At 35.7% G+C, this 23,352-nt stretch overlaps 2 protein-coding genes and 1 long non-coding RNA gene across 3 annotated transcripts; 2 read left to right on the forward strand and 1 right to left on the reverse strand.

The window, feature by feature from the left end:
* Positions 1-10,406: 10,406 nt before the first annotated feature.
* RtcB (RtcB RNA ligase) lies at positions 10,407-17,890 on the forward strand. Its single transcript, XM_088264461.1, has 6 exons — positions 10,407-10,857; positions 12,340-12,470; positions 13,599-13,832; positions 14,766-15,236; positions 15,947-16,111; positions 17,351-17,890. The coding sequence occupies exons 1-6, from the start codon at positions 10,566-10,568 to the stop codon at positions 17,576-17,578; spliced, it is 1,521 nt and encodes a 506-aa protein (XP_088120587.1). The 5' UTR covers positions 10,407-10,565; the 3' UTR covers positions 17,579-17,890.
* Positions 17,882-21,624, reverse strand: PGRP-SA (Peptidoglycan recognition protein SA). The gene is made up of 4 exons (XM_088264463.1): positions 21,495-21,624; positions 19,616-19,817; positions 19,343-19,461; positions 17,882-18,475 (listed from the first exon to the last, which is right to left on the reverse strand). Exons 1-4 carry the CDS (start codon positions 21,556-21,558, stop codon positions 18,291-18,293), a joined length of 570 nt encoding a protein of 189 aa, XP_088120589.1. The 5' UTR covers positions 21,559-21,624; the 3' UTR covers positions 17,882-18,290.
* Positions 19,884-23,267, forward strand: LOC148306762 (uncharacterized). Its single transcript, XR_015837955.1, has 2 exons — positions 19,884-20,982; positions 22,303-23,267. It is a non-coding gene; the product is annotated as an uncharacterized LOC148306762 (long non-coding RNA).
* The last annotated feature ends 85 nt before the right edge of the window (positions 23,268-23,352 follow it).

The following is a 23,352-nucleotide window of genomic DNA, read 5'->3' on the forward strand; positions in this document are numbered from 1 at the left end:
AAAAATGGATTGATTAACCAAGCTGATATCAAAAGTTCCTGTTAGTCTTTGAACCGTATTATCATATCTTCGATAAGGGCATTAATGTGGCTATGATACTATATGTCTTTTTTAATGGGCCCTTGTTTTATATGAAGAACTTGATAATATTGAGTATTATGCCAAAGTTAAAGTTAAATTTTGCGTATGAAAGTGTAGTTTTTCTTTATTGACACAACGTTCCCTTGAACCTCCCGCTCCCTTCTGCAGCACCCCCCAAATGCGAAAATTTTAAAAACGCCTAGCCAGACTTCCAAAACGTCCAGAAAGGGGCGCTGGCACCCCCGATAAGAAACATAACTTCAGGAAGTGGTGGACACTCCTTCTGTCCTTTTAAAATATTGTGTTTTCTGGAATTTTATATATATTATAGTAAGTCAAAAAAATTACCATTACCATTTACCGTTGTACGGCTGAGTTGAGTAACCATTATTAAACTGAACTTTTGAACTCAACTAAACGCCTAAACTCTTTTTATAAATGTCGCGTTTTAGCCGTGACCTTTCTATTTTTGTTTACACTGAAATAAATAAATTTAGATAGTGAAATATCTTCTTTGTAATATTAATATTATAATTTTGAAAATATGTAATACAACAAATTTCAATATCAATACCATTTAACCTGAAAAATTAATGATAAATATTTCGGCGGGTGGATTCGACATTCAGCCGCGGCGAAGTCACGCCCAGCCGCGGCGAAGTCACGCCCAGCCGGGAGTTTAGTACTAGTAGCCGTTTACGTCACTTCCGGCCGCTAGCGAATATCACTTCCAGCCATAAAAAATCGAGGTAGTTGGCGGTCTTTATATAAATAGTTAGTCTGTGATATAAGCTTCGTTCGAGTCTGGCCGGGCGACCGTCATGAATTCATTGCACAAACTAATTTATATAATTCATTGTAAACGATAAATGACACGCCGGGTGATCTCGTGTTGAAAATAACTATTATGTATTGGAAATGTGAGTACTTCATTATTGGTAAGGCGTTTCCTCTCATTCCGCCGTTTGCTAAACAGCTGTCAAACAAATTACGCAAGAAATTTGTCTCGACTGCTGCTCAAATAAGCGCTAATTAGAAGAAATATGTATTCTATAACCTCCCGAATGACCCCATCAACAGCATTGCAGGTAATCAACTGTTTTTGTTGTTGTTTTTCATGCCTGAAAAACTGTGCAATCTTCTTTGTGTGAAATGTCATTCTGACAGTCCGTTGACAGCGAGTCTGTTTTTATTATCGTTTTTATGTTATATTTTAGGTAAAGTACGGACAACCGACTCTGAGCTGTCGGCAGAGCCACCTGGGAAATTTCGGAACATTGTCGGGATGGCAGAAGCCGAGTTTAAATATCCTTTAAAGAAAATACCCTGCGTGTCCAGCGCTCAAGAGGTGAACGATTAAATGTTATTTGAAGCCCACCTTTCATAAAGAGTTACACTAATCGCGCCATATCATCCGAGCATGGACTCGTAAGAAAGAAGCCAAACATAATTACAAGTACATTTATTGTCATATAATGTTGTTTATTGCAATATATGCATATAAAATAAGATTCAACAAACACAAAAGATGTCATTCAAAAATAACTACAGCACGTGGCGTATAGATTTTGAAATGGTTTTCCAGTTTTACTTATACAGTTACAAATGTCAATTTACTAGTGGGTGCAATGCTTGGCCATGTTTTGTTCACAAAGAAATAGGTATGGATGATAATTAATAAATAATATTCGATATATGATGTAAGAAGACCAGCCCGCCGAAGCTTGCAATCGCAATACCGGACTGGACTCTTGATGCTGACAAATTTTCAGCCCCCATCTGTGCTCCACGAGCAGTTTTATGATGAGGTTGGAACTCTTCATATCAGCCCCTCCGGGAAGCCTGCCACTGTATACCTTATAAGACCATCTCAGTGTATACCGGTGTCTGATATCCTCATAATCGGAGATCGCTCAGTGGGTCGTAATGCTCGCAATTATTTTTCAAACATATAAACTAATTCTGTAACTTTGTTACCTTTTCAGACTCGTACAACTATTGGCAAATGACTTGTCGCGGCAGAAGGGTTCCATTTCCCCCATTGTGTTGGCGCTTTGGACAGTTTCATTTCCTAGCGCTGGATCAGAATATATAAACTACAGAGGACGATTCGGCATTGTTTTATTTGGATGTGTAGCCAGTAATTACTGTTTTAGTGTTTGCAGATATGTATAGGCAGATAGATGATATAACCATGAAACGTGTGTTATTGCACAATTTTCTTGGGAGTTATTCATCGTGACTAATATATGTATACTCTCCCCCCTGAAAATAAACATATTATGCTCTTAAATATGTTTTTATTTTGTTCATTAATGACCGAGATCCTTGAAAAGTATCATCCTATCCCGCTCTCTGTGATCTTACAACATTGACCTTAATTTTTTACAGAAATGCAATCTAAAGTAACTAACTGACCATCACGCCGCTTCCGCAGGGATAGGCAGAGAGAATAGAACACCACACCACGCTACTCTTGTCTTTGTACACATTCTTCTTTACGCATCCCCTCACACATCCTCCTCCCAACCCTTATCCGCACCCCAAAGGTGCATAGGGCACTGCATTATATAGAAGCAGTGTTATCTTGATCGTTAAATACACGAAGGAAAGGTGATCAGCCTTTCGCTTCAGGTACCAGTCCAGGGTCATATTAAATATATATTTGACTGAAAAATCAATAATATTTATTGCGACCCTCTTGGGAATCAAACCCGGGACCTCCAGCATGGTAGCCTAGAGCGCTAACCGCTACACTATGGAGGCGGACCTCATACATACCCGCCGATTATTCGGATTCCTGAATTGACCACTTTCAATTATTTTAAATACTTGATCATGCCAAGTTTTGCCCGGTCGTCCTCTGCTCATGTTCCCAACAAGATTCGCCTCATAAATTTCTTTTACAGTCCTTTCTTCACTCGTTCGTTTAGATCTTTTATAACTAACTAACTAACCATCACGCCGCTTCAGGCAGAGAGTATAGAACGCCACACCACTCTGTCTTTGCAAACATTCTTCGCCTCTTCCACGTTCATGCATCTCCTCATACATACCCGCCGATTACTACGACTCCCAACCTGACCACTTTCAACTATTTGGCATACCTGATCGTGCCATGTTTTTCTTGGTCTTTCTCGGCTCCTTTTCCCCATTACATTCGCCTCATAAATTTGTTTTACCGTTCTTTCCTCACTCATTCGTTCCACATGTCCAAACCATCTCAACGCACCTTTCTTAATTTTATTGATAATGGTTATCTCCGCTTTGCATTCCTTCCTTATTTCACTATTCGAACATCTATCATGCATCGTTTTGTCGCACATTCTTCTGAGAGATTGCATTTCGACTGCACTCAGTCTACTTTCATCCTTCTTTTGCCAACTCCATGTTTTACTTCCATACATTAGAGTTGGAACCAGGACTCCGTTGCGCACTGCCAGTTTAGCTTCCGCTGATAGGTTTTTATTTGCCATAACTGATATTATTAGAGGGTATTTCTTTTTCATCGACAATTTTAATGACTTCCTTTAATCTGACTCTATCGAATGCTTTAGTAAGACCTGCAAAGCAGAGGTAAGCTGTCTTATTGAACTCTCTTGCTTTTTTAACTATTTGTCTAACAACAAATATGTTGATATTATTTATGTCCGAGTTCACTCGGTTTCTCACCGTCACATATTTAGCATATTCTTCTGGTGACGGTGAGCTTCTGTATTTCAGATGGTTTTTCTTCGGCGAGTTCCTTGACTTCATCAGTACACCATTTTATCAATAATGATTATCTCAGCCCTGCATTCTTTCCTTCTTTCACCATTCGAACATCTATCATACATATTTTTGCCTCACATACAAATAATGTAAATAAAAATAAAAATAATAGCACAACCTGGCTGAACGGTGGAATACGCGTGAATAGCCAATAAATAAAAAAAAGACATTCATAACAACAGCAATGGGGGCGCGAGATAGAGACAGGCATGAATTAGAAAGAGATAGAAAGGCATTCGCCGGAGCTAGCGATTGAGTTTGGCTTAGTCCCCAGAACCAAAGATCAAAGACGAATATCTATTTACTTATATTTCTTCTTTTTTTATGGCTGTTCACGCTTCTAGCCAATGCGAGTTATTTTTTATTTATATATTATTATTTTACACTTTTTACAATTTAAAAAAAGATAATTGTTTGAGTTTTTATTATTTACAAAAAAAAACTTCAATTTCATACTATTTCTGTGAGCCTAAGCGGCTCATTATTAGAAAGTGGTATCAAATTGTGGTAAAGTGGGTTCGAACCGAAAAACTTTGATTAAAAAATCCGAGACACTAACCACGGGACCACAACCCGATACGATTTGAATTGAAATCGTTTGTTTTCCTGTAATTGGGGTTAGTTTCATTATTAAGTTGGTTTGTTTAGTGAGTTATTTAATATATTTCATACACATTTACAAATGATTTTCAATTAATTTTGTTTGTTAGGGGAGGTCGATGAGATTGAGATGTTAGTAGAAAATGGAATTGGATTGAGAAGACAATACTTGACATATAAATTTATCTTAAAATTTTCGACTAAAAAATATAATATTCTGATTTAAAAAAATGATAGTTAATAATTCCGAGGGGGCGTCAGAGGCCTGCACTTGCAGGGCATTAATTGGAGACCTAGATCTTATTTCATTGGGCACCCGTTTAACTCTTAAACGCTACCATGGGTACTGGAGTACCCCACAGGATTTTAAAAACCCAGTATTTAAAAAAAATATCGTATCCACACTTGCGCCATTCAAGCTAATCTCTAATTATTAGTTACTGCGACGAACTGTCCATCGAAGTGTCGCGCAGGTACAGACGTGTGGGCGGGTGTTCCGGGGTACTCTAGAACCCCACGGTAGTAGTTGTCAAAGTTTTTTCAAATTCGAAGGCGGCTGAACTTTGTTATTTATTGGTAAGTTTTATTAAATATTATTCTTGAAATAAATATTTAACTCTTTTATTAGGTATATTATGTTTTTATTATCACTTAAAATCGTGTTTTTATTATTCTTTTTACATATGTTTATAAGTTTGTTATTTTCCATGACAAGTAATCTACGTTTTTGTTAGTCATTTGTCTCATAGATCAAATCGACGTCTTAGAACTGATGGTGAAAAAGCAGTGTTTTTAGAAGATTTGGATAATGAGGAGATGAATACTAGAGGTGCTTCAGATGATGAACTGGATGACCTAATTCAAGATTTTAGCTTTTAGAAGAGCCTGGTGTTAATTCTCAAAATCACTAATCCACTCTTGTTGCTTGCAAATACGCTGATAGTGGCGATGAAGATGACATTCGTGGTATCGTATCAATGAAGAAAATAAAGTACTACTGCCAGAAATTATAGCATTTTATAATAAAATAAAATGTGGGTAGATGTTTTTGACCAGATGAGTAAAAAGTATTCTACGTCTAGAAAAAACGAGAAGATAGCCTTTGTGTATTTTCTATACCCTCTTAAATACAGTAGGAGTAAACTCCTGGATTTTTTATACTATGTCAAGAAGTCCAGACAAGAAACTCATTCCGAAAAGACGTCTATTTTTTAAGGAAATGGCAAAATCTCTTATAACACCGTATATGCAAGAAAAATTACAATGGCCATGTTTGCCCCGGGATATAAGGAAATCTATACATGGTATTTTAAAAAATGAAATGGACATTGCTGAACCAGTCCCTCGAGATACCAAACCTGATCGCTGCTGCTTCTGTCCGCATATAAAAGATAGGAAATCGAGGACCGCGTGCTCCTCTTGTCGTCGTCATATTTGTGCACCCATCAAATAAAAATATGCAATCTTTGCAAACAAAAATTTTAAAAATTATTTCAATTTGTTTTATTTGTAGGCCTAAGTAATAGTACATTTGAGTAAATACAAGAAATTAATTGATAAATTTATAGTTTTATTTCTAACTCATAAATATCTACGGGGTACTCAGGTACCCCACGGTAGTATTCATGCCTATAAAGTTGAGGGTAGTGTTCTAGAGTTAATGACGGCTTCCTTTCAGACCTCTCCAGCATTAGCATTCCATTTTCCACTAACATCTCAACCTTATTAACCTCCCAAACTTGTTTGCAATAATTTTTATTTCTGCTAATAATTTGGATGCAACTGGCTATCCAGAAGCTTTCAGATTCATTGTCGTTGCATAACCTAGTTGTGAAAGTAGAGTGGAGTTCCCTAGATTTTCAATTCTGCGGCGATTGCATCGTTCAGAACTATCTTCAAAAGCTGTTCCGCACGACCGCGCTTTTGTTGTTTTCGAGTCATCTTGCCCCTATGTGCGGCGCGGCGAATTGCATTTGAATTCAAATCGTATCGGGTTGTGGTCCCGTGGTTAGTGTCTCGGATTTTTTAATCAAAGTTTTTCGGTTCGAACCCACTTTACCACAATTTGATACCACTTTCTAATAATGAGCCGCTTAGGCTCACAGAAATAGTATGAAATTGAAGTTTTTTTTTGTAAATAATAAAAACTCAAACAATTATCTTTTTTTAAATTGTAAAAAGTGTAAAATAATAATATATAAATAAAAAATAACTCGCATTGGCTAGAAGCGTGAACAGCCATAAAAAAAGAAGAAATATAAGTAAATAGATATTCGTCTTTGATCTTTGGTTCTGGGGACTAAGCCAAACTCAATCGCTAGCTCCGGCGAATGCCTTTCTATCTCTTTCTAATTCATGCCTGTCTCTATCTCGCGCCCCCATTGCTGTTGTTATGAATGTCTTTTTTTTATTTATTGGCTATTCACGCGTATTCCACCGTTCAGCCAGGTTGTGCTATTATTTTTATTTTTATTTACATTATTTGTATGTGAGGCAAAAATATGTATGATAGATGTTCGAATGGTGAAAGAAGGAAAGAATGCAGGGCTGAGATAATCATTATTGATAAAATGGTGTACTGATGAAGTCAAGGAACTCGCCGAAGAAAAACCATCTGAAATACAGAAGCTCACCGTCACCAGAAGAATATGCTAAATATGTGACGGTGAGAAACCGAGTGAACTCGGACATAAATAATATCAACATATTTGTTGTTAGACAAATAGTTAAAAAAGCAAGAGAGTTCAATAAGACAGCTTACCTCTGCTTTGCAGGTCTTACTAAAGCATTCGATAGAGTCAGATTAAAGGAAGTCATTAAAATTGTCGATGAAAAAGAAATACCCTCTAATAATATCAGTTATGGCAAATAAAAACCTATCAGCGGAAGCTAAACTGGCAGTGCGCAACGGAGTCCTGGTTCCAACTCTAATGTATGGAAGTAAAACATGGAGTTGGCAAAAGAAGGATGAAAGTAGACTGAGTGCAGTCGAAATGCAATCTCTCAGAAGAATGTGCGACAAAACGATGCATGATAGATGTTCGAATAGTGAAATAAGGAAGGAATGCAAAGCGGAGATAACCATTATCAATAAAATTAAGAAAGGTGCGTTGAGATGGTTTGGACATGTGGAACGAATGAGTGAGGAAAGAACGGTAAAACAAATTTATGAGGCGAATGTAATGGGGAAAAGGAGCCGAGAAAGACCAAGAAAAACATGGCACGATCAGGTATGCCAAATAGTTGAAAGTGGTCAGGTTGGGAGTCGTAGTAATCGGCGGGTATGTATGAGGAGATGCATGAACGTGGAAGAGGCGAAGAATGTTTGCAAAGACAGAGTGGTGTGGCGTTCTATACTCTCTGCCTGAAGCGGCGTGATGGTTAGTTAGTTAGTTATAAAAGATCTAAACGAACGAGTGAAGAAAGGACTGTAAAAGAAATTTATGAGGCGAATCTTGTTGGGAACATGAGCAGAGGACGACCGGGCAAAACTTGGCATGATCAAGTATTTAAAATAATTGAAAGTGGTCAATTCAGGAATCCGAATAATCGGCGGGTATGTATGAGGTCCGCCTCCATAGTGTAGCGGTTAGCGCTCTAGGCTACCATGCTGGAGGTCCCGGGTTTGATTCCCAAGAGGGTCGCAATAAATATTATTGATTTTTCAGTCAAATATATATTTAATATGACCCTGGACTGGTACCTGAAGCGAAAGGCTGATCACCTTTCCTTCGTGTATTTAACGATCAAGATAACACTGCTTCTATATAATGCAGTGCCCTATGCACCTTTGGGGTGCGGATAAGGGTTGGGAGGAGGATGTGTGAGGGGATGCGTAAAGAAGAATGTGTACAAAGACAAGAGTAGCGTGGTGTGGTGTTCTATTCTCTCTGCCTATCCCTGCGGAAGCGGCGTGATGGTCAGTTAGTTACTTTAGATTGCATTTCTGTAAAAAATTAAGGTCAATGTTGTAAGATCACAGAGAGCGGGATAGGATGATACTTTTCAAGGATCTCGGTCATTAATGAACAAAATAAAAACATATTTAAGAGCATAATATGTTTATTTTCAGGGGGGAGAGTATACATATATTAGTCACGATGAATAACTCCCAAGAAAATTGTGCAATAACACACGTTTCATGGTTATATCATCTATCTGCCTATACATATCTGCAAACACTAAAACAGTAATTACTGGCTACACATCCAAATAAAACAATGCCGAATCGTCCTCTGTAGTTTATATATTCTGATCCAGCGCTAGGAAATGAAACTGTCCAAAGCGCCAACACAATGGGGGAAATGGAACCCTTCTGCCGCGACAAGTCATTTGCCAATAGTTGTACGAGTCTGAAAAGGTAACAAAGTTACAGAATTAGTTTATATGTTTGAAAAATAATTGCGAGCATTACGACCCACTGAGCGATCTCCGATTATGAGGATATCAGACACCGGTATACACTGAGATGGTCTTATAAGGTATACAGTGGCAGGCTTCCCGGAGGGGCTGATATGAAGAGTTCCAACCTCATCATAAAACTGCTCGTGGAGCACAGATGGGGGCTGAAAATTTGTCAGCATCAAGAGTCCAGTCCGGTATTGCGATTGCAAGCTTCGGCGGGCTGGTCTTCTTACATCATATATCGAATATTATTTATTAATTATCATCCATACCTATTTCTTTGTGAACAAAACATGGCCAAGCATTGCACCCACTAGTAAATTGACATTTGTAACTGTATAAGTAAAACTGGAAAACCATTTCAAAATCTATACGCCACGTGCTGTAGTTATTTTTGAATGACATCTTTTGTGTTTGTTGAATCTTATTTTATATGCATATATTGCAATAAACAACATTATATGACAATAAATGTACTTGTAATTATGTTTGGCTTCTTTCTTACGAGTCCATGCTCGGATGATATGGCGCGATTAGTGTAACTCTTTATGAAAGGTGGGCTTCAAATAACATTTAATCGTTCACCTCTTGAGCGCTGGACACGCAGGGTATTTTCTTTAAAGGATATTTAAACTCGGCTTCTGCCATCCCGACAATGTTCCGAAATTTCCCAGGTGGCTCTGCCGACAGCTCAGAGTCGGTTGTCCGTACTTTACCTAAAATATAACATAAAAACGATAATAAAAACAGACTCGCTGTCAACGGACTGTCAGAATGACATTTCACACAAAGAAGATTGCACAGTTTTTCAGGCATGAAAAACAACAACAAAAACAGTTGATTACCTGCAATGCTGTTGATGGGGTCATTCGGGAGGTTATAGAATACATATTTCTTCTAATTAGCGCTTATTTGAGCAGCAGTCGAGACAAATTTCTTGCGTAATTTGTTTGACAGCTGTTTAGCAAACGGCGGAATGAGAGGAAACGCCTTACCAATAATGAAGTACTCACATTTCCAATACATAATAGTTATTTTCAACACGAGATCACCCGGCGTGTCATTTATCGTTTACAATGAATTATATAAATTAGTTTGTGCAATGAATTCATGACGGTCGCCCGGCCAGACTCGAACGAAGCTTATATACAAATATCATATACTAATGATGGCGCTGTAGGTATTCGATTTCGCGTCACATCGCCAGGTTGGCAGTGAAATCTTTCGTCTTTCCAAAATTCGTACTTGAACGTTACAAAACCAGAGAAAATGTAACAAAATCTACTATTTTCCTCGTCGTGAGTGACCAGCATAAAAGTATGCAGGTACTAGTTTACTTTACTGAAATTTTAATGTTTATGCTTGAACAAACATATTTGAGAACGTTACTCAATTTTTTAAATAACTAATTTTGACCATCCAAGAATTTACAAAACTCTTTTTGTTTATTTCTATGAAAATCGCAATTAGAAAAGTTTGTGGAAGTGCACTTTACTATTACGTTGTTTGTGGTCGCAAGCAGCGTGTCAAAAACCAAAATTGTCTTTGGTACAAAATGTCAATAATACTCTGTCAAGAAACAATTTTTGGTTTTGTTTCACGAAATATTTCGCAAACCGTTGCATTTTTTCTTGTCTGTAATTAATTTTTCGCGGCGAAAAAAACAGTGCCAATATATTTCGTAGGCGACAATCGTAAAATTGGTTAAAATGGTTGTTCGTCAATATAATGATGAGCTCCAATATCTGGAGAAAATTAACGACCACTGCTGGCGTATCAAGAAAGGCTTTCAGCCGAATATGAACGTGGAAGGCGTATTTTATGTAAATAGCGCCCTGGAAAGGTTAATGTTTGAAGAACTGCGCAATTCCTGCAGACCCGGCGCCGTCGGTGGCTTCCTGCCGGGCGTAAAGCAAATAGCTAATGTAGCCGCTTTGCCGGGAATTGTTGGAAAATCTGTCGGCTTGCCTGATATACATTCTGGTTATGGATTTGCTATTGGTAAAATATGTTTTGTATCTAGTAGCTTTCGTAATAACCACATGTTACGAACATAAATATAAATTGAACATAATATATTTAACCTTTCCGGGAGTACAATAATTGATGTTTGACTTTCTCTGGGGAGTGAGTATTTTTTACATTAAAAAAAATTGTTTCACCAAATCTATGTATAATGAAGATAGATATTATGTATTTTTTTATTATTTATAAACACCATCTCTAGGTTTTATTTTATGACAAAATTACATTAGATGTCATCGCTATACAAGTTACATCATACCAACTTACAGATGGACTTTGATGTTCATTAATGTCGATACTACTTTGAGGAAAATTTACACCGACTTATTTACGTCCATATTCCCGGAAAGGTGAAATCTTCTCTACTTGCCAGGTTACTTTATAATTTAAAAACCATAAAAATATCTTTTGTTTTAAAAACGTATTTTGAGTTCTAAAGTTAAAACATAGTTTTTCAATTAGTTTATTATTCTACATCATAGGTCCTGACGCTGCGGTACCGCCCCCTAGTGGCTGTTGGAGCTTTTCATGGGGGCGCTATCAGGTCTGGAGTGTAATGAGAATGTTCAGGTGGTAGGGGGCGGCCGTGGCGTACCTATTTGAGAAATCAATAATAAAATACACCGTTTTCATTCAACATTTTACATAGATAATTACAGAAGAATAAAATTTTCGAATTTTTTTTATCGTGTATATAAGCATCTACATTAGAATTGAATGAATAAAATGCTTGGTTAAGTTTAGTTTCAATTTTATTCGTTGACCCTCAAAAGGTATTTATTAGTTTGGATTGTTTTTACTATTTTACTCGGTACTTAAAAATTTAAACAAAAACTGCCGGCAAACCTGATTACGTCCAAAAATGATGTCGCTTATTTAAGAAATCTGTTTAAAATTTTTATTGAGGTAAATTGATGATTGCAAGGTGATGAATGAATTTCATTAAAACAAAAAATACAGAATTTCATTAAAACATAGCTGCCTTTGTGGGAAAACTTCTGTTCAAAAGAAATCCAGGCAGAGGTGAATACAGCCACATTCCCGAATCATCAGGATTCTCTCCAGAAGATTTGCTGCCAACACTTTTATATCCTACATGATGATTTTATGAAGAGATTCCAGGATATTTTAAACGTGAATATATCTCAGTCGTACAAGAGAAAGTGACCAACTAACAAAACGTAAAATGTTCATGAGGGCCATTTAAGTCACTTTTGCTCGGTAAGAAAATAAACATCAATGAAGTTAATCATTTTTAACAAGTCAATATACTATACTTCCAAGCTTGAAATCCTTTGGGATTTTTTCAGGGCAATTTTAAGCTAGAAAGATATCAAATAGTCAATGATCATGTTTTTGTAAAAAAAATGCACTTGGTCACTTTCTCCTGCATGACGACGATATGTACTGAGTTAAAAATTGTGTACGGGTGTTATATGTAGGCAATGTTCTTTTAAGGTAATATGGCTGCATTCGACATGGCGGACCCTAAGTCTGTGGTGTCTCCAGGAGGTGTGGGTTTCGATATCAACTGTGGAGTACGTCTTCTGAGAACCAATTTACATGCTAAAGATGTCCTGCCTGTGAAGGTACACTGGTACACTTTCTTACACCTTTGTGTTCTGTAAACAAGCCTTAGTTCTCATCCCCTTATTCTAACTAAATACAGAAAAACTAATCACAACAAAAGTTTGTTACACATATCGCTCACTCCTTTCAAGAACGTCATAAAAAATACTTGATTTTTCAGGAGAACGTTTTTAAAGTTGAAAAATATAAAACAATGTATTAAAAATAAACATCAAGCCACTTACTGAACTTTTTACTGTGCAACAGAACTTTTTAGTTAAAACCGGAAGGTTTTTTCTTCATTTGAAAAATATTAAGTATATTTAAAAAAATTATTATACAATTCCTTTTCTTCAAAATGCAAAAACAACACTTTCTGCCCTGTTGCGGGTAAATATTAAGTTAAAAATATGCCGCTTTTGCTGGGATATAGTACATTTTCTGGGCATTCCGAAAACATGCACAACTGAAAATTTACGATTTTTGATTTATGACGTTCTTGAAAGGAGTGAGCGATATGGAAATTCTGAATTATGAATCGATGGAATTATGGAAGGCGAATCCCAGAAGAATCTTATCAGATGTGCCAAGTTTTCAAATAGAAATTGAACAAGTATCAAAAAATTAAACAAGCCTTTATGATTTAAATTTGCAAGTTATTGAGCACTAGTGCTCACTTGGTTAAATAAATAAAAGCGAAATTTTCACTGTAATATTTATTCAATATAACCCTGGACTGATACCTGAAGCGGAGGGCTGATCACCTTTCCTTCATGTGTTAATGATCAAGATAACACTGCGTTTATATGATGTAGTGCCCTTTGCACTGTAGGATGCGGATAAAGATTGAAAAAGAAAAAGAAAAAAGTGCTCATCTGAAAAACTGTGATATGTACAACAGAGTATAATTTTATTCAAGTTTATTTTTTGGATATGCTTCTACAGCAGAGCTGTCATCTGCATTTTCTATGTTCTAGATTTTGTTTCGCTTTTTCGTTGAATTGGCATTCTCCAGTTAAATATGGAACTCATAAGATGTCACATAATAAATCGAAGACAGGCTAGAAATGGAGCAGACTTTGTTCTAATGATGTTTACATTACACGATTCGCCTGTAGATTTGTCATAAAATTATTGAAACATTTCAGGAACAACTGGCCCAAAGTTTATTTGATCACATTCCTGTTGGAGTCGGTTCCAAGGGAATAATTCCGATGAACGCTCGGGACTTGGAGGAGGCTCTGGAGATGGGAATGGACTGGTCGCTGCGGGAAGGCTACATCTGGGCAGAGGACAAGGAGCACTGCGAGGAGTATGGAAGGATGCTCAATGCTGATCCATCCAAAGTCAGCCTACGAGCTAAAAAGCGAGGCTTACCGCAGGTATTACAGCTCATGTTGCAATTCAACTTTCTACAACTTTCTGCAACTTTTTACAATATTATATAAGAAAATAAAAATAACTCCTTAGTGGAGAAACCCAGATTTGTGAACAAGGATTTAGACACACCCAAAATGTTTTTAGAAAATCAACTAGCCAAATTATAATCTGCATAAAAATTTTAAATCATATTTTCAAGCGTCTCCCGGTGTGTAAAATAATTTGGTAAGGATCTTACATATATTTAAATAAAAAGGTCTCTGCTAAACAAAAGCTTTCTCAAATCAACCATAGATGCTGCCACAAACTCAAAAATGAAACAACATGAGATTTATGGTATATGTGTGAGTTCCAAAAATTTGATTAGTGTAGTTATCAATCATGGGAAGAATGGTGAATGTTACACGTGTATAAAGTGATCACTTACGTGTGTATAGTGAACCAGCCTATTGCAGGTCATAAATCCTGTAAATACCCATATTCTTCTTCATTTGTGTTGAGATGTCAAAATGTAAATATAAGGTGCAACATTTTGAGTGTGTCCAAATACTTGTCCACAAATGCAGATTATCTCCAATTACAGGAGTTATTTTTCATATTATTGTTTGACAACTCAACACAGGTGAAGAAAAATATGTAAATCTAAGCTTTCCGTATGTGCCCAGACTTCCATATTCTTCTTCATCTATGTTGAGTTGTCAAAAAATAATATAAATATAAGGTATAATTAAAATGTAATATTTTATCATAACTAAATTATAATGTCTACTGGTTTCAAACCGGTAGACATTACAATTAAGTTATGATAAAATATTTATAGTGATTTTAAAACAAAGTTACATTTTAATTATAAAATGGAAAATCACAAATTTAGTGCTTCAAATATAAGGTGCTGAAATTTTCATATTTAATTTTTTATGTATTTTTTCCCATAGTTGGGAACCCTCGGAGCTGGTAATCACTATGCCGAAATCCAAGTAGTGGAGGAGATATATGATAAATACGCCGCTAGCAAAATGGGCATTGAAACACTCGGACAGGTGTGCGTGATGATCCACTCGGGGAGTAGAGGCTTCGGCCACCAGGTGGCTACAGACGCCCTCGTGCAGATGGAGAAGGCCATGAAGAGAGATAATATCGAGGTGAACGACAGGCAGCTCGCCTGCGCCAGGATCCAGTCCCAGGAAGGTCAGGACTACCTCAAGTCCATGGCCGCGGCGGCCAACTTTGCCTGGGTCAACCGCAGCTCCATGACATTCCTGACCAGACAGGCGTTTGCCAAACAGTTTCACGAGACCCCCGATGACCTGGACATGCACGTCATCTACGATGTGTCGCATAATATAGCCAAGGTTGAGGAACATGTTGTGGATGGAAAACTTAGAACCCTTCTAGTGCATCGGAAGGTAAGAAATACCTCTATACAATCTTCTTCTTCTTCTTTAGCCTTTTGTCCTCCACTGCTGGATATAGGCCTCTTCCGCATCCTTCCATTTTTTTCGGTCTGTTGCTGCTTGCAGCCAATTTCTACCCCCACAGCGGCTGTGTTGTCGGACCATCTTTTTTGAGGTCTTCCAATGCCTCTTTTATTCTCCCAAGGTCTCCATCTCAAAATTTTAGGGGTCTACCTGTTTTGCAACATGTGCCGCCCATTGTCACTTGAGTCTTGCTACGCGATCCACGATATCCGTTATTCTGGTTCTGTTCTGGTCCTAATTTTTCTTATTTAATTTTATCTCTCAGGCTTAAACCAAGTATAGAACTTTCCATGGACTGCTGTGTGCATTAGAGCTTCTCTGCGTTTCTTTTTGTCGAAGCCATGATCTCTAGTGCATATGTATTTACTTCGTCCTCCCACCTCAGTCTGGGTTTTTCCTGTTTTTTCCTTCCACCTGGATATCCAGTCATAATTCCTTTTGACATTATTCGGCATTCTCTGTACATGTCCAGCCCATCTTAGCCTGAGGAGTTTCATATGGATTTAGATGCTAGGGACCTGATATATCATCAGTTTGTTGTTGTACCAGATGGCCCACTGTTCCCCCTCTTTCACAGGTCCACATATTCTTCCCAGATATGTAGGTTATTCACTATTTTTCTTTTATATTTTGTCCAGGGTTCTACGCGAGCATTTCCACCCCACCACCCCCTGATCCCCGTGGACTACCAGTTGACCGGGCAGCCGGTACTGATTGGTGGGACCATGGGAACATGTAGCTATGTCCTCACCGGAACCCACCAAGGCATGACAGAGACCTTCGGGTCCACCTGTCACGGAGCTGTAAGTATCTTCTTGTAACCTCATCCGCACCCAATGGTGCATAGGGCACTGCGTCATATTAACACAGTGTTATCTTGATCGTTAAAACATGAAGGAAAGGTGATCAGCCCTCCGCTTCAGGGACCAGTTCAGGGGTAATATTGAATAAATATAAGAGTGAAAAATCGCTTATATTTATTAGACCCCCCCCCCCCGGGCAATCGAACCCGGGACCTCCAGAACGGTAGCCAAGCGTGCTCACAACAGTCATTGGATAACTGTCCAAATATACCAATGTATTAAACATACCTATTGGGAGCTTTGGTAATATTATTTAATTTGATTCGAGATTGAATACATAATCTCTCACAATATGAAATCTTGTCTGTATTAACATACATAAAAGTCTTTACAGTATAGGAGAAATTTATTATTTTGACACACTCAGCTGGTGTGCCTACATCTCAAACATTATATTTTAAGATAAGTGGTTTTAAAACTAGTTGACCTTAGTTGGGTCGGTGACTAAACTAAACGAGTCATTCCTACCTGGAACTACTTTGTTTTCCTTTGGGTTGGGATATACTAGTTTTTATGCTGATCAAGGTTAGGTTAGGTTAAACTAACACCCATGGGGGTTTTAGCAGACTGTAGTTTCTTGGAATATGGAGTCAGGATTTGACGTTTTCACCCTCATATATTTATTACTGTTAGTTATTAAAATAAAATAAGACTGTCTGATGCCTTGCAGAATATCCGCTTGCACAGCGTAGGTATAAACTGTGCATTTCTAGTTCTCGCATAATTTATAAATGATGTTTGTGTGAAAACACTTAAAATAAAGAATTAGAAAAATATTTTAACACTCCAGGTCATAATTTTTTACTCATTCCTATTGAATTACGAGATAATGGAAAAAGAAAATTACATTTGGTCAACTTAGTACATACTAAGTTTGACAAACCGACTTGAACATAGCAACAAGTGAACATTTACAACTCAATGTTGTCATTGAAAAAATAACAATCAAGTACTTACTTATATTTGAAGAATACTATGTAGAATATGCGACACCTGGAGATTGCTGTTTTTGAAAAAAAAAAACCTTCATACTTATTAAAAATACATATCGCACAGTATAAAATCTATCTTCATGGCTTAGTATTTAGCACAATTGGTTACCATACACAAGTTCCTAGGTTCAATTCATAGTTATTTCAACAACTCTTTACTAAAATATTATTATTTGAATTTTTGCAGGGTCGAGCTCTTTCTAGGGCCAAATCCAGAAGAAATCTAGACTATAAAGATGTATTGGAAAAGCTTAATACTCTGGGAATATCTATCCGAGTTGCGTCCCCTAAATTAGTCATGGAAGAGGCCCCCGAATCCTATAAAAATGTGACGGATGTTGTCGACACTTGTCACGCTGCGGGAATCAGCAAAAAGTGCATCAAACTAAAACCGATTGCTGTCATCAAAGGATGAAAACTTTCTACTAAATTATAAATGTGTATCTTTATATCCGTGTGACAGGTTGTAATAAATATTAAAGTATACTTGGAATATTATCACCTAATAACCGTGTAATTTTTCTCATTTGTTTACTGGGATTTTTACCTTTTCAACAGGGGAGGACATTGTTATTTTCATCAGTAAATTATGTCGCTGTTGTGTTGAGCCATAAAAGTGGAAAAGAGAGAGAGTGAGAATACCATAGAGCTTTTCTTTTATACTTTTATAGCTTGAGTTTATTATATTAAAGAACTGGATAATAATAAAAGACTCATGATAATTTCATACTTTTGTATTTTTCCTTAATTGAATGTTACATTTTTTATTTGTATATATCAACTGCTACATCTGATATGGTAGTTTCCCAAACATAGCTCTATATTTTTTTAATGCATACTGTATTCCAGGCAACTTTTTATTTATTTTTTAACTGTCATCATTTTGGTTAACCAATTTACAAAAAATACTTAAATTTTTTCAAAGCCATTATCCACTTAGATGTAAAATCTCTATTCGTTATTTCTCTCTGCTTCCTGCCCATAAATGTTTTTTTATTATTATTTCGTCCCTTACATTTACCTAAATTTTCTGAGACGATGTAATGACAACATTACATACAATTTTTTTATCATGAATCTAATAGATGACTTAGTTTATGATGAACATAGAAAAAAATTAGAAGATTTTAATTAAGTTGCGTAAAATGTGGCCAGTTCACAATCTCTTGATATAGTGTTGTACCGGGGCTTAAAGTTGATATGACTTGACGATGTCCGAGAAGTTTATATCTCTCAGAGAGTTCACCAGTTTCTACTCCACATGCAATTAATTGCTTTGCCGCATCTAAAGATTTCTGCGGAGGTAGTTTATCTAAAAAAAATATAAAATGAAATTAGTACCGTGTAGTATTTTACAAATCAATTTGGATTATTTTTCTTCAATTAAAGTCGACTATATCCATAATGTAGTGTTTGGTAAGCATTTAGAATAAAATTTATGTACTCTCATGGATGTTTTTTTTTTTATGTCAGAAGAATGAGACAATCTGACATGTCTGATATGAATTCAGTCCAGCTATTTAGTTCTTAACAAAAACAAAAAAGCTTTTTAAAAAAAAAACTGGTGGATGCAGCACTTTATGATGACACATATATGGTAAAATACTGGTTTCAAGTGATTACTTAAGCAAAGTAGACAATTACTCAAATATCTGGAAGGAGAAGAAGAAGAGATGTCACAACACATTAATAGTCACTAGGTGTTTTTACACTATCAGGGAAAATGGTTTTTCAAAACTGTAAAATTATCCTCAATAACAGTCATCAAGATAATGCATGACCATCTGGGTCCGCAAAAGTCAGCGCAAGATGGGTACCAAGAATCATTTCACCCCATTAATAAAAATATTTTATTGAATGTTCCAAAGAGTTTTTGATGCTTTGTATCATAAACCCAACTGATGCAATTACCAAAATTGTTACTGAAGATGTTATTTGGGTTTGTTTTTTATTTACATTTTTTATATGACGCAGGAGTTTATCTAGTTCATAGCGAAGGTGGTTCGTTCTACTCAAAATATGACGGTAATAACATTTTGGAATTGCAGGAAATTCTTTCAAATAATTTCAAAAGAAAAAGCACTACTACAAGTGCTCATATTTAATACATATTATTTTCACACATCAGAAAGACATTTGACAACACCCGAACTTTTTTCATGTACAAATTTATTTTTACCTGAAAAATCACCAATAAATGCAATTCCTATGGATTTACTATTCCAGGAAACGGCGTGCGCTCCGACTCTGTGCCACCCCACTCCTTCATATATATTACCATCACTTCCAATCAAAAAACTGAAATAAAATACATTATTTGCAATGAAACGATCAAAATGTTGGGTATTTATGACATATTTGATAATTATATATTCTATATTGGTTAAACTTAAAACATATGACGGGTTACCTTCCCTAATGTGATTTACAATCAATATATCTGTAATCTTACTTGTATCCAATATCGTGGTAATCTAAGGTGTTCATGTGGTAGTTCTGTATGTTTGCTACATTTTCTGAACATGCCGACAGCGTTTGACATTCCGGTGTGCCTGTATGCTCGATAATAGCATAAGATACAGGGATTATTATGTATTCAACTTCTGAATTGCGACGTCCACCCCACATTTTTTTAGTTATAATTCTCGGGCATTCTGAAGTGAAAGAAACGAGACATCTAAATATAAACTCAATAAAATATTAATATCTTTATCTTCAGCTTTCCATGGTCACAACTAATATTAAGAATGGGGGATTCAGTTGGGGAGCCTCCTGAAAGCCTTAATCAAATTTTTCCCTTTTACTGAGCTAAATCTTTTACAAGGCAAATTTACTAACATTTTTAGTGTGTCCAGATACTTGTTCACAAATTTGGGTTTCTCCACATAGGAGTTATTTTTGAATTTTGACATCTCAACATAGATGAAGAAGAACATGGAAGTCTGAGTATTTCCAGGGTTTACTACCTGTCATAGACTGGTTAAGTGATCACTTTACACAAGTGTAGCATTCACTAATTCTACCCATGATTGACAAACACAGTAATCAAAATTTTGGTAGTAGCCTGTAGGAAGATCTACCGCTATGTTGAACAATATCTCATTGGATATTGATCTGTTCCATGTGTCTGAAGGAGTTTTCCGAAGCGGGATTCTTCTACACCTTTAGCAATAGTTCTTGCATATTTTCGATTTTAATGTATACGCTTTAAATTTTTTAGTTCGTAATGTATATGTTAATTCAAAATAAATAAATTGAAATTGAATTAAATTGAAATTGAATTGAATTGAAATATTATCTATGGATTTGCATTTGACAAATACTAATTATGTTTCTGGTGGTCAATGAGTTAAAATATCTACAAATATTTTGATATCATAAATAATAAAATAAACTTTATGCGCAATAATGAAATGCCCTTTGACATATTTGACTAGATAACATATTGCTTTCTCGGAATTTTAACTGAACATCTGCCTTCTGATGACTTTGCAGTGGTTCACTGCAAAAATACTTCTCTTATCCTATGTACGTAGATGAGAGTGTATTATCCATTTTAAATCAATTAAATACTTGTATGGTGGTGTAAAATAAACAAAATACAGTTATTGTTGGTGTAACAGATTTATTATGAATTATTCATAACTGCAATTGATTTTATTTTGTCAGTAGAAATCAATGGGTTTGCTAGCGGTTATGTTTATTTTTGTGCATTTTAAGCGTATGTCAATATGTGGACTAAAATTTGAACAGATAGAGCTGTTTTAAAAGCAATTATATTTGATTAGTATAGACGATTAGTTTTAACAAAAAAATTAGGTAAGTAGTTCCAAAAATTTGAGTAATGTGCTTGTAGAATGGTAAATGGTGCATGTGTGTAAAGTGATCACTTAACCAGCATGTGACAAGTTGTAACCCCTGTAAATACACAGACTCCATATTCTTCTTTGTTGAGGTGTCGAAATGTAAAAATATCTCCTAACTAGAGAATCCCAGATTAGTGAACAAGTATTTGGACACACTCAAAATGTTGTTTGTAAATTATTTTAAAATGGAATAAAAATAATAAATTACACGTTTTTAGAATCTAATGATTGTTTTTTTTTTGTATTTCATAAAATATTTTTAATTATCGTTATTCACATTTAAAAACTTTTTTGACCATACTTATAGAATGTAAAAAAAAAATCAAATGAAGATTTTGTTAAAATTTGTTAGTGGTTAAGCAACATTCCTGGTATTCGAAGCTTTGATATTTGAATATCATCGCATCTCTTATTGACTCAATAATTAATTGTTGAATTGGTAGTAATAATAAATAATGTTCATACCTGCGTTACAAGCACTTATTACAAAAAATAAGACTAAAAGAAGAAATATCTTGGAAGCACCCATTATTTTTAAGAACCGGTTTTTCTTGAACGGTGTGCACTTCTCAGACGTTGGAATAATACTATTGGTAAAGGTTGCAATACCTGTGTATTTATTTATATATCAACATAGTATGATTTATCTTACTAAAGATTACACTCATACCAGGAAAATTAAGTACTTGGGGAAGAACCGCTTGAGTTAAAAACTTTATATTATTGTTGAATGTTGTGATGGGTTTTTTAAAATGTTTTCTTGGAAAGGACCACCTAAAATTACGATGTGAATAATCAAATATGTACATAAGCTTTTGGTTGTAAAGATTTTGCTTTATTAGTACATGTTATGCGGACTTTGATGAGTCACTGCTTGATATGTGCAGGCCAATCTTCTGCAACTCTCGGCAAAGCCTTTTGGAGTTGTATGTGAATCAAATTAAAAAATATATATTTTTTTAAATTCCTTCACTCGATTTTGTAAGAAAGTACTTGAAATATCTAAATATTATATGGTTTTAGTGTAAAAAATCCATCTCATTTTTACCATTCAGGTATTTTTCACTTGCAGTTCTCTAGCGTTTTGACTATTGACAGTTCAGGCTAAAATGACAAAGGTTTTTATGTTCTATGAGCATCGAGCTCTAGTACCTACCTGGAAAGCTAATCTAGAACTATAAATTTTATTAAAAATTGGTTGAAATAAACATTGTCAACCATTGATGTTGTCATCCTGTATTTTTTGTGTTCTTTTTTCTTGTGACCCTTGCAGAAGCAATGACTCTTCTCCAGTTATCCCTTGACTGCGCTGCACATAGCGCTCCAACCACTGAGGTGCCTGCTGCTGCCTTAATTTGATCGGTCCATCGTGTGGGGATCTTCTTCTCCCTCTCTTTCCCTCCAGGCTACCGATCACAATTAGTCGTTCCAGGCTACCCTCGTTGCCACGCGCAACGTGTCCAAAGAACTGGAGAATCCGTCGGGTATAGACATTGGCCAGCAGGTTAATCCAAGGATCCAAGCGTAGTTCTTGGCAAATGGACTCATTGGTGCGTCTAGCTGTCCATGGAATTCGGAGCATGCGCCTCCAACACCACATTTCGAAAGCATCAATTTTTCTCCTTTCTGCTGCTTTTATGGTTCTTTTTATTTGACTTCAATTAGAGCTCAATGGTTACAACTGACAAATGAAAAGATTATAGAATCATTGGCAAAGTTATATAGACGTTGTGGCACAGTTAGTTAGATACTCTATTTAGAAAGAGTGTAAAAGGATTTATTTTTGACTGATGTAATGTATTTTTCATGACTTTCCTATTGTTTCTCTCCTATCCACGAACAAGCCTATAAAATAGAGACTTCAGATGTTTTTCCTTGTACATATAAATAAGAAAACAACAAAAAAGCAAATTTGTTTATTTGTTTATTAGTCATCTATTTTAATTTTGCTGTGATGTCATAAGGAATATGGTGCCATATTACTGGACTGTTGATGCAATAGGAACCATCACTGCTTCAGAATAATTTTCTTGGATGATAAAAGGATAAATGAAAATAAAAACAATATAACAGTCAACATAATTTATTTTGCTTAGTTTAAATTTGTTCCTAAGGATTGTAATCTATTTACATGATATATGTTTCATATTCGATTTTTATAATTAAAAAATAATAGTATATTACAATACATTTGTGTGGCTTAGGAGAAGACTTGTGAAAACTATTCACTTATCATAACTTTTTCTGTGGGAGAATTGAATATATATATATTTTTTTCTTATAAGTATAATTTTTTTCCGATTATAAATTTTATTGTAATGTG

Source organism: Brachycentrus maculatus, unplaced genomic scaffold (assembly GCF_059751285.1).
Source record: "Brachycentrus maculatus isolate JH-2025_06_01 unplaced genomic scaffold, ASM5975128v1 h1tg000227l, whole genome shotgun sequence".
Taxonomy (NCBI): domain Eukaryota; kingdom Metazoa; phylum Arthropoda; class Insecta; order Trichoptera; family Brachycentridae; genus Brachycentrus; species Brachycentrus maculatus.